Below are 12,192 nucleotides of genomic sequence, written 5' to 3' on the forward strand. Positions count from 1 at the left end.
ATCATCTAAGTTTGAGCTGGAGAGATATTTGGAGGAAACACATACAGATTCAGAAAGGCAGGAGCTTATGTCAGTTCCTTCAGATATCCCACGTATCAATCCACCCGAATACCAAATGGAGGACTGTGCACCTAAGTGGAAAGAAGTAGAGCAAGCTGTGAAAAAAGCAAGGACATCATCATCTCCAGGGACTAATGGAGTTCCATACAGAGTTTACAAGAGTGCTTCAGGAGTTCTATGAATCCTGTGGAAATTGATGAAAGCGGCATGGGAAAAACAGATTGTACCAAGAGCATAGCGCCGAGCTGGTGGTGTCTTTATACCAAAAGAAAAAGATTCTACAAGCATCGGTCAGTTTCGTCCTATTTCCCTATTAAACGTAGAAGGCAAGATTTACCTCAGCATTAATGCACAGAGATTGTCAACCTACCTATTAAAGAACTGCTTCATTGACACTTCAGTACAAAAAGCAGGCATTTCAGGTTTCCCGGGATGCTTAGAACACATCAGCGTAATCTGGCAACAAATTCAACAAGCTAAAAAGGAGAGGAAGGAGCTCCATGTGACATTCCTGGATTTGGCAAATGCATATGGTTTAGTGCCACATGAACTTCTTTGGGCAGCATTTGATTTTTTTCATTGTACCGATGACAATAACAAATTTAGTGAAAGCCTACTTTGGAGATTTGCAATTTAGTTTTTCAACATTCAGCACTACATGGCAATGCCTAGAAGTTAGAATAATAGCAGGATGTACCATTTCTCCACTAGCTTTTACCATGGCAATGGAAGTAATTATTAGGGCATCAAAATGGGTAGTGGGAGGAGAGCGCTTGGCTTCTAGAATGCGACTACCACCAATTCAAGCATACATGGATGACATGACAACAATGACTACAACAGTAGCCTGCACTAATCGGTTATTGGGCAAATTAACCAATACCACAGAATGGGCACGAATGCAATTCAAGCCACTAAATCAAGGAGCATCTCTTAAATTAAAGGTAAAGTAGTAGATAAAAGGTTCTACATTAATGGTGAGGCAATACAAACAGTGTCCGAGAAGCCAGTGAAAAGTCTAGGGAGATGGTACGACAGGGAGCTAAAGGACACAGTTCATGTGGGAGAAGTTAGACAACAAGCAGTGGAAGGGTTGAAGAGCATAGACGGCAGCGTTTTACCAGGCAAACTGAAACTCTGGCCACCGACTGTGTACAAGGTTTCTTTGACAACAGTTGAGAAGCTGGAAGCTTTAATCAGTTCATACATCAGGAAATGGTTGGGAGTTCCAGGCTGCCTCAACAGAGTGGGACTTTATGGTAAAGGAATACTGCAGCTATCAATCTCTGCTCTAACCGAGGAGTTTAAGTGCGCCAAAGTCTGACTGGAAATTACATTAGTAGATTCACGTGACAAATGCTTAAGGGAGGCAGTACCTGTGTTGAAAACTGGAAGAAAATGGGCGCGTGGCAAAGAAAGCTGTGGAAGATGCTAAGGCTGCCCTTCGAATCGGAGATATTATGGGACAAGTTCAGCATGGAAGAGGAGGTTTTGGTCTCAATTCAGCTCTTCCTACATGGCACAAGGCAACCCTAGCTCAATGGAGGAAGCTGGTAGTCAATGAGGTGCAAAAGCAGGAGGAGAGGATCAGGTGTGTAAAGGCTGTTTCCCAGCCAAAGCAGGGAAAATGGATGAGATGGGAGAGTGTGGAACAATGTAAGATCGACTGGCAAGACCTATGGACAATGGAACAGAGCAGGATCAGTTTCCTCATCAGATCAGCATATGATGTTCTCCCATCATCACAGAACCTAAACCTCTGGGTGGGTGAGGATCCCTCATGTCCTTTGTGTTCATCACCTGCAACATTAAGGCACATTTTGACAGGATGTAAGGTGGGTCTTAGCCAAGGATGGTTTACCATGACCAGGTGCTGTGATGTTTGGCCTTAGCATTGGAAGACAAGCGTAACCTGACCAATAAGTTGCCACCAGTTCCATCAAAACATTACACACAAAAGACAATATTCCTCCATCCAGGAGAGCAACCACCAAGAAAAGGTGTTAAAACCAGGCATCGCCCAGGACAACTGGAAGCTGCTAGAGACTGGAAAATGCTGGCAGATGTTGGTCAACGGCTTATTTTTCCACCTGAGATTGTCATCACTAACCTTCGACCAGACATTGTCTTGTGTCTGGATCAGCACGCCTTGTTCATCTGGTAGAGTTAACAGTGCCATGGGAAGATGCTGTGGATGAGCCGAATGAGAGGAAGAAACTTTGGTACGCTCAACTAGCTGCTGAAGAGGAACAGCAAGTTTACCTAGTGGAGGTCGGTTGTTGAGGATTTGTGGCACACTCTACAACCCGGTTTCTCAGAGATGTCGGGTTCTGTGGCCAAGAGTTGCGTCACACAGTGAAGAACTGATCTGAAGCAGCAGAAAGGAGCAGCAACTAGCTCTGGTTGAGATGGAAAGATTCTGGATGGGGATCTCAAGCACCATACAAAGAAAGCAACGCTGATGTACAGGTAAGTTAGCTTGGCTGAGCTGATTGGGGGATGGAGGGGGGTGATGCTGGGACACCAGAATCACGGTTGAGCCCTCTTGAGGTGTCGTGGGCTAGTCAACGAAACACCGAGAATGGAAGGTGCCCACTTGAAGACCCCAGAGATGTACCCTACTTAGCTCAATCCAAACGGTTGTCATGCTAATGCGCCGGGAAGACCGCACTGGGTTGATCCCCGAAGCCAGCATCGCAGCCGCTGTGTGTTCTGATGCGCTGGGGAGGCAAAATGAGCTGATCCCTGGAGCCAGCATTACACTTCAGCAATCAACAACAGACAGAAGGATATCTACATCATCAGATAGAAAACAACGCAAATGGATGGAGATGCAGATGGATCACATTAGTTTACTGCAAAGCTACGTCTTAGTTGGTACTTATCTTGGTGAGAGTTCAAATCAGCTTGAAGTTTAACATCTACTCTCAATAATGGAAATCATATATAATATATAATTCCTTCTTTATTTATTATTGTCATTACAGAAATGTCAATAGCGCAGTAAAGGTTGAAATTATTATTTTTTCATATTTCATATATTAGAAACTACAGCATAGGAATATTTAAACAAGACAAACAGTCATTCGCTGAAATATGATAGATTTGGCAGCTCATCTTTAATATTCATAACTTGAGCCTTCAGACAGACATGTCTAAAGCATGCATCAGATTTCGTCTCACCGTTGTGTTTCTTCTTACAGGCAGATGTGCAGTATGTTAATAGCTTGGCAGCCAATATAAAACAGGGGTAAGTAACCTTTTTTCTGATTCATTTATACGTGTTTATAGTGCTCCAATCAACAGGATAAAACGGTGCCCCTTTAGGCCTCACAGGAACATGTGACAAACTGGACCACAGGGGTAACAATGAGGTAGTAGAATGGACAGCAGCTTTCCAGGTGATAATTATAAACATTTTCACATGGAATTTCTTAAAAATTGCACTGATGTTTTTAGCTCCTAATTTGCTTTTTTTTTTTTTTTTATTTATTTAGAAATATGTAATACAGTAGAACTTGTCATGTACAATTTAATTGGTTTCAGGGTCCATTGGCTATGTAAAGATATCATCTTCATAAAAACCATGCAGTCTGTTACATAAATTCCATGGAAATGTAAAAATACATGGAGTTTAAAAATGAATACATTTTGTGAATTCAGAGAGTTTTGGTATGTACAGACCTTAAAAAGCATGAAATCTCAGAGCAGATCTTTGAATATTATACCTTTACAAGGAACACATTCTTTAAAGACAAGTACAGTGCTTGGCTTTGCTGGATATTTCACCAGGACACTAATGTACTGTATTGTATATTGCATTCCTTTTTGTCCAGTTGAAATGTGTCATAAATTACAAATAAATACCCATTAGGCTGGATGCCACTTGTCTGTAACTCATTTAGTTAGTTATTTGATTGATAGGTCAGTACCTCTGAACAATATTGGTGTTTTTGTGAAGAGTACATTCCCAGGTATATAGAATGCCTGGGAAGGGAGACGTTTCTCATTGGCCAGTATGTCTTATTAACCTCCACAATTCCAACTATGTTACATAGCATGTGCAAAGACTATGTTGGTTTTGTTCCTGAAGGGCTCAGTAGCAATAGCAGGGGTTCACTTGGTTAAGGTGACACAATGTGTACACAATGGGAATACAGAGGAATTGCTGGTACTGGATATCATTGTTATTCACACAGCTTCCCAAGTGAAGTGCAGTCTGGACTCTTGGAAGTGGTCTCTCCTTCTCCAGGCTTCTACCCCAGTTTCACAGACTTGAAGGAAACATTTGGGGACACACAACAAAGAGTGAAGTGAGTATTGACCAGAGACTGCCAAGGCATATATGTGTGTTTCACCCAAATTCCGAAAATAGTATATGAATTAAAAAATGTATATATGCATCACCCCCTTCCATAATATATGTATTACATGACTATTTGCCCATAGTGGACAATCATGTTTATATAATACACTAATTAATTATTGTAACTTGCTCTGATATATTTGCTTCTTTTTAAATATAATCTGACAGTACATATGGATTAATAATATATTGAGATACTTTTTTTTTTTTACTTTAAAGAGGAAATCTCACAGGGGCTTTTTAAGATTAGTTATAATTGTACAACAATATGTGACTTGCATTATGCACATATTAATAGGTGATCTGTCAACCACACTACAGCATCATTTTCCAGTAGGATTCTAGAAAGAAGAATCACACAGATCTTACTTATGGCAGCAAGCTCATTAGGGGCTGTACATACTGACACAAAATGGAAACTGTGACCAGGGGGGTGTACAATTCAGGTAAAATAAATAAATCCTACATGAAACTTCCAGGCCCTACTTAATTATTCTAATAAACTAATAATATTGCAGAAATGGAGAGAGTCTCATTTAGCAGTGTGACCTCCTCAGGTGTGCCTAATTAAGATCGTGGTACAATCTGGAATGGCTCAAATTGATGTGCAGTGGCAGTTGTTTTGCCATCCCTACACTGAGATACAAGCAACTTTTCATTAAATTTGATGAGTTATAACTTTACAGGCTATTCAAAATAAATGGGCCCACACAGGACGGTGCTCAAAAAGCTTGAGGAGAGTCAATTTAAAAAGGAAGTCAGAGTAACAGTAGACCTTTACTTTTAAATACGATTTAACAGTTAAAAGCTAATTACATCTGTCAAATGGAGTTATGAAGAGTGGTAACAAGAAAGACAGATGCGTTTAATGTTTTTAAATGCCACTTGAGTGTCACATATAAGTTTGAGTGGGCTGACCCAGAGATCTGCGTCTCTTGGCTCAGGTTTTGTTTAACAAGCTATAGTTTGCAGTACAGAGTTATGATGTGTCTAATGAGACAGTATTGTGTTCATCTAGGTGGAGAACCAAACAGAACTTGGATTACAGCTTTCTGATGCTGTACGCCCAGAACAAAGGAAGTTTTTATGTTCAGGTATGGATGTGTGCAAGACCAGACTAAAAGACTGCAACAAGCTGCCGACTCAGGGGCGGAGTTCTTCATTTTGTCCACAGATAGTAAGATTGAATTTTAATTGTAACAACTAAACATCTCCTGGTGTCTGCAGTGGAACCAGGGTCTGTTGGCCATAAATTACTTGCCTATGTATTTTCCCTGAAAGTCTCAATTGGGTCTTTCTCATGGAAACATTTAGCCTATAGGAACAGTGATGTCTTGTTCTCCCTTAGGTTTTTAAACACGGTCCTTATACGTCTTAACATGTGTATTGATTGTGATCTTATGACAAGAACAAGAACAGTAGCATACCTTTGGTTAGAGATTCACTGCATCAGAATGTTTCACAAGTAACAGTCTCAGAAATCAGAAACATGGAACATTCCGGAGCACTGAAGCTTCACACCCAGCTTCCCGGACAGAGTCTTACAGAAGTGTAAACACCTTGTAGACCTGTTAGATCAGTTCTGTTCTGGCTGCACCTGTCAACAACATCCTTTAATAACTCATGCATTAAAGCTTTGTGACAAGACATATTTATCAGTGTTCATTTCGGAGATTCACAAGATGGCCATTTGGATCAATGGAAAACTGTATTATGGGTCCACATTTGGCCTCAACTGGTAATGGTGAGGCAATCTGGGAGACAAGATCCCTAGGGACTGAGAAAACTCACTGCTCCACAGCGGCCCCTACTGGACATGGGCCCCGTGAGCTCAAGCAGACACTGGGGGCCAGTTTCTCAAAACTTTTAATCTGGATCAAAGTGATCCGGATTTTGTAATCGAGATTACTTTTATCTGGATCATTTTGATTTGGTTTTTCAGAAAATGTCACTGCTGAATTACAATTCTCCAGATAACAAATATTCACAATTACTAAATCCAGTTTTTTGAATAGGCTAGTTCTTAATAGTTTATTTATTTATTTATTTATTTATTTATTTATTTTAAAGAGGTCTTATTTATGATATAACCTAATTTAACAAAATAAATAAGATCGTGATAATAATGATTAGTACACAACTTTATTTATTTTGTTTTATATATATATATTTTTTTAACAAAATCTAAATCACTTTTAATGTTAGTGCACATACAATGCATACAAATAATGGCTATTTTATGTATGCCTACTTAGCAGAAATTAAATAACTAAATCAAAATTGAATAAAAATAACACTTTTGAAAAAAGGATATGTATTTTTGGACATCTTCATGGTCTTCCTCATCGGTCGGGAGTCCAGCATCTCAGTCGAGCTTTAAGGAGGCGTATGTGAAGGCACATGTGTTTGCTTTTTTATTAAAGCTATACCACTAAATACGTGTTTTCCTTTTTGTTTGCATGGATATAAAACTTAAATAAATATGTAAATATTATATTCTAACACTCTATTTGGACATATAGTGTGTGTTTGCTATGACAATTCAAACAAAGTATCGCTGTTCTATAATCATTTAAAAGCTAAATCCACCTCCGCAGCAGGATCACAATAATCCTGGTATTTTGGATCAAAGTAATCCTGATCTCCTCTTTAAATTCTGAAAAACCCAATTGCAACATTTAACCCTGATTAAAATGGCGATCGGCTTACCAAAACAAAATCCAGACCACAGTAATCCAGATCGCATTTCGATGTCTTGAAAAACCCAATCGCACAATATAATCCAGATGAAATGTGAAAATCTTATGAAAAACAAGCCCCTGAAGCTGGCCTTTGAGCTCATCGTGGTTAAGAGGTGATTAGCTTTAGTGGGATTGGAAGATGCCCCCTGACTTTAGTTCTCAATCAGCTGTTGTGGGGAGTTGTGGCGAAGAAACATAAGTGGGCATTCTGAAAACAGGGGTCAAATATTTGGGGACTCTAAATTAGAAAAAAAAAATAGAAATGCCAAAGCAAAATAACTATGAAATGATTGCAAGATCTATATATTGGAATGAAAAAAAGAAATGATCTTTCGTTTGAGCTTTTCCACTTTGTAATGTAAATGTGTTTTTCTGGCACGCTAGCTTTTTTAAGATCATCTACATTTTTTGTGGATTCAGCTTTTGTTTAACCTTGCAGCTCAGTTGTCTTCTTCATAATTGTATGTAAGAGGGAGCCTCTTGTTTTCTTTAATGATTGAAAACACTCCATGAACAATGATGCTTGTATGCTTGTCAGTGGCTGGGCAGTATACAGTCCATTGAGACACAGAGAAGAGGCAGTTAATTGTTAAACAATTAACAATTAATAAACCAGTCTATTTACAACAATTAACCCAAAAATATACAATAAACTACATATTTCCCATATGCATGGCTTCCACCCTGCCACAGGGAGCTAGAATGGAGCCCCGTGGAACATCACAGACAACTTCCGATTTTACCCCCCCCCCAGCAGAGACAAACCTATCACAAAGATAACATTTGAACCAGGATAGGACAAGGCCAGACAGTCCCACTGTGCTTTCATGATGATTCAGTAGGATGGAATGGTATACAGTATCAAAGGCAACACTGAGATCAAGAAGAATTAATACTGATGGAAAGTCAGAATTTATCAGCAGATCATTCACAACTCTGGCAAGGGCCGTCTCGGTGCTGTGTGCAGCATGAAATCCAGACTGAAACTTCTCATATATAGAGTTAGAAATTCTTGTAATTGAATTGCAACAACTCTCTCTAGAACCTTATCATCTAAGAATGGTAGGTTTTAGCATAGGCTTTACCACAGCGACCTTAAGAGCTGAGGGAACTGTACCAGAGGAAATTGAACCATTTATAATATTTTAAATGTGGGTATTAATAACACCAAGAACATCTTTGAATAGTTTTGTAGGAACAGGATCAAGAGAGCATGTAGTAGCTCTCATATGTTGAACTAGCTCTGTCAGTTCCTGTAAGGTAATCAAAGAAAAAGCCCCCATAGTAGCCTTAATAGGTGTACTTGGTAAAATTGGTCTGCAGTCCTCCTTAATAGAAGGTGTCTGTGGAATCTCATTTCTGGTGTCTAGTATTTTATTTTTAAAGAAATGTAAGAAGTCATTGCAGCTGTGAGAGGAGCCAATGTCAAGGGTAGGCCTCTAGGGTAGCAAAATGATTTTTATTTGTTCCAATTAAATTAGAATAATGTGATGATCTAGTCAACGCCAGAGCCTACCCATGTGATGTAATGAACTTAGATTCCCGTCATCTCTGTTCTAGTTTACGACCTTCATGTTTCATCTTACGAGTTGTATCATCTAACCATGGTGAGCTTTTTTAAAAGTAGTTTTTGAGTCCCAGCACAGCTGCATATATAGATGCACAAATCACTCACTCTGGGTTGGAGGTTCAGAGTGGAGAATAGGAGAGAGGAGAACTAATAGAAAATAATAACAATTGCTATTCGTGCTGGCTTAGTACCAGTGTGATACTTGTTGTATTTAATGTTTGTTTAGTGTCTGGTTTTGTCTGTCTGTTTTGGCCAATGTGCCTGTTTGTCTTGGAAATGTGTTTTGTTTAAGCTTTTTCTTTTTCAATTCACTCATCATTCTGATGTAACCACCAGCCAGCCTGTTCTTAAGCCAATAAACACTGGAAATGGTTACTCAATTCATATTGACTTCACCCTTTTCCAAAAAAAAAAACTACCTTTCCCAGTGCAGCTGGGCAATGTCCCTCCTTCCTAACTTGTATCTATCATTTGTTTTGAATACTTGAAACCCACCCCAGCGACTGAGTGGCAACATTTCAATATTTCTATTGGAGACTCCTCTTGTGAGATTTAAAAACGAGATTACAATTAGAAGGCTGCTTCGTGGGATTTAAAGCTGTATTACAGTTAGATAGGGAGAATTTAAAAACAGAATTGCAAAATGTGTCGAAATGTAAAAAAATGCCTAGACACACAAAAGCTCAAGAATGTGCCCGTGACAATAAGGATTTCATTGTGGAAGGTGAAAGAAGGTACAACTTAAGTGCGCAAGTACTGTCGAGTTACTACTATACATATTGCAAGGCCGTAGCCAGCTATGATGCACGGGCCTCGATTAAAATTATACTAATAATAATTTATTTAGGGTTTTTTTACAGATTGCTTTGTTGCAAAATAAAATGCATTTCATCCCTCATTTTGTGTGCATACATTAAAATTCCAGCTGATATCTATAGCCTCTGTGCTCTCCAAAATCTTTTACTGTCTCTGCAGACTGCAGCAACACCATACGGCCTTGTTCATACAAAAATAGTTGTTAGTTAAACATTTATTCTGAACCCAAGATAGAATGAAGCAATGGGGCCACAGCAGCAGTCACTGGATAAAAGCCAGTAGCTTTACATGCAGAATAAGAATCATTTTAAGCTTTCCTGCTATCTCTTAATATGTAGAAAACCCAATGTAAACCACGCTATACATTAGTTTGCAATTATTCTGAGTGGGTCTAATGGCAATTTCTCAAATACTGTGTTTGTCTTTTATAAGTTAGTGTTAAGTTGCTCTCACCTGATACTCTTCAGTTCTAGATGCCTTCCATAGATGTAATAAACATAGGTTCAATCAGGCAAAGTGTCCTTATAGAAGAAAAAGCCATCTAGGGATCTGCCACTTAGGAAATAGGTCTCCTTTTGTTTCTTTTCCAGTACACTGCTGAGCACTAAATTGTGCTGGCGCACACTAATATAAATACTTTAGGTGATCTAGTTCAGTGGGTCGCAAACTATTGTTTTGGTGTTTACAAAAAGTGTAAATTATGAAAAATAAAGAAATACAGACATGCACACTTCTAAAGTTGTTAATTTGTTTCTATAATAAAACCAAATTGATCATTTAAGAAAAACAGCATCCCTTCTGAACTCTGTACTGGATCATAATTTCCACAATAAAGTGCTCATAAATTGCACAATAAAGTGGAAAAAGACACATTTTCATAAATTAATAGCATTACTATGGTTTACTTATGCCTTTTTTTTTTGGAAATTGTTGCGCAAATTCTGGCAAGGTGTTGAATTGGTGCAGGGCAAAACATGTTGTGATGTTTATTTGTAATATCTAGCAATAAGGTAATTTACGGCGGACAAAGACGTAGATTTTTTGCTTTCGAATTTGCGTGCAGCGATGTTTGTTTCAATGTTCAGATAGTTACTCTGAACTAAAGAAAATAATATTACTCCACACCACTGTTTTCACATCACGCTACTAAAGTCAACCAGTGAGCACTGACACAAAACAAACTGGGTGGAGATTTGTGACATATGCCGAAATGAAATCTGATTAAAATGAAAGCTTGGCCAGTCAACATGTAGTGATTTTATTGACGTTAATGCTGGTGAATAGCAGCTAACATAAACAGAAGCAACGTGAACTGTGCTGAGTGAAAACTGGGTTGCGGCGCTGATTAAGAAGATAAAGGTGATTAAGAGAGGAGATACTGGGGGGCTGCTGTGCGTCTACAAAATCATGCTGGTGACCGCATTTGAGAAATGTTGATCTGGTTTACCTTACAGATGTTTAGAAATGAGGAGCACTTCAATGCACGTTAACACAGACTTGCAAAACACAATTGCACTGAAGCACTTGCAATGAAAGAACACTCTTGACAACTGCAAGCGTTACAAAAATGGCAATGGAACAGTAAAACAAGTAAGAAAATGTAATTTGAATCTACAGTGCTTACTCTGCAGTCAGTTTTAATATCCTTAAAAACTGACCGGCTGAAATCAGATCTGTGTTGTCGACAGGAAGTTGACAGTACGTTTGAACTACCAACCCTAACAAAGTCTCTCACTGTTTTGCAGCTTGAAGATGACCTTATAGCACGGACTGGCTATTTTCAAACTATGAAGAATGTTGCGCTACAGCAAACATCAGAGTGGATGGTTATGGAGTTTTCACAGCTTGGCTTTATTGGTATGAATTACTTTGACATTGAAACATATTTTTTCTTTTAAACTTTTAACAACTCCACTTTCATTATTTCATCCTTTTATTTAAAACATTTAGTGTTTAGGTAACATGTTATTCTGTCAGTGTACAAGGTAACGTAATCCTGCAGGATCCATGTTTCTAAAAGTCTTGCAAAATGTGTCTTGGACACTACAAAAGTTGTATTAATTAGTCTAGGCAGTATGTTCCTATACTGTATCCTCAACTGGGCAGGTACATTTTGAGGGACCCTGTTGAACAGCATGTATTTATTGGTAATCAATTATTTTTTCTCATGCACAGTACAGAAGTAGTCTCCCAGCTAAACAGATTGACACAGAATACAGGACTGACATAAAGATGGTTGGCTAGCTGTTGATGCCCTTATGTGCCTGTCATATGCTTTATGAACTATGACCATCGCTAAAGCTGTGCATTTAAGGCCTCAGTTAATATAGCGTCACTTGATAACGTGAACACCATTAAACATGCAACATGGGCTTCAATAGTGCATCATCGTGTTCCCATGGTTTGTTTTGTGTCAGTATCAAATTTCAGCACTTATGTTGGCAGCACAGTATGTGAGGATATGTCCCTTAATGCAAACATGCTAAGAGGTGACATGGGGCTATTTTTACCGATAGTTACAAACATAGCCCACATTCTTTTTTATTTTATGCTTTATAAAATCAGACATCTCTTTAAAAATCTCACTTTATTTCAACTACCGCAGACTTATTTTAAAGATTTGGTAGTTGTTTTGAAGA

The 12,192-nt window shown here is 38.6% G+C and overlaps 1 protein-coding gene across 1 annotated transcript in view; it reads left to right on the top strand.

Moving 5' to 3' along the window:
* The window catches only part of LOC121325107 (alpha-1,3-mannosyl-glycoprotein 4-beta-N-acetylglucosaminyltransferase B-like), a gene marked incomplete at its 5' end in the record, with an annotated part of 31,593 nt that overhangs the window by 9,203 nt on the left and 10,198 nt on the right, over positions 1-12,192 (top strand). Inside the window, 4 exons of the mRNA XM_041267396.1 lie at positions 3,264-3,310; positions 4,260-4,373; positions 5,445-5,520; positions 11,299-11,410. Coding sequence (XP_041123330.1) covers positions 3,264-3,310; positions 4,260-4,373; positions 5,445-5,520; positions 11,299-11,410 — 349 coding nt within the window. The remainder of the gene's footprint in view (positions 1-3,263; positions 3,311-4,259; positions 4,374-5,444; positions 5,521-11,298; positions 11,411-12,192) is intronic.

This window comes from Polyodon spathula, chromosome 1, assembly GCF_017654505.1.
Source record: "Polyodon spathula isolate WHYD16114869_AA chromosome 1, ASM1765450v1, whole genome shotgun sequence".
NCBI classification, from domain to species: Eukaryota; Metazoa; Chordata; class Actinopteri; order Acipenseriformes; family Polyodontidae; genus Polyodon; species Polyodon spathula.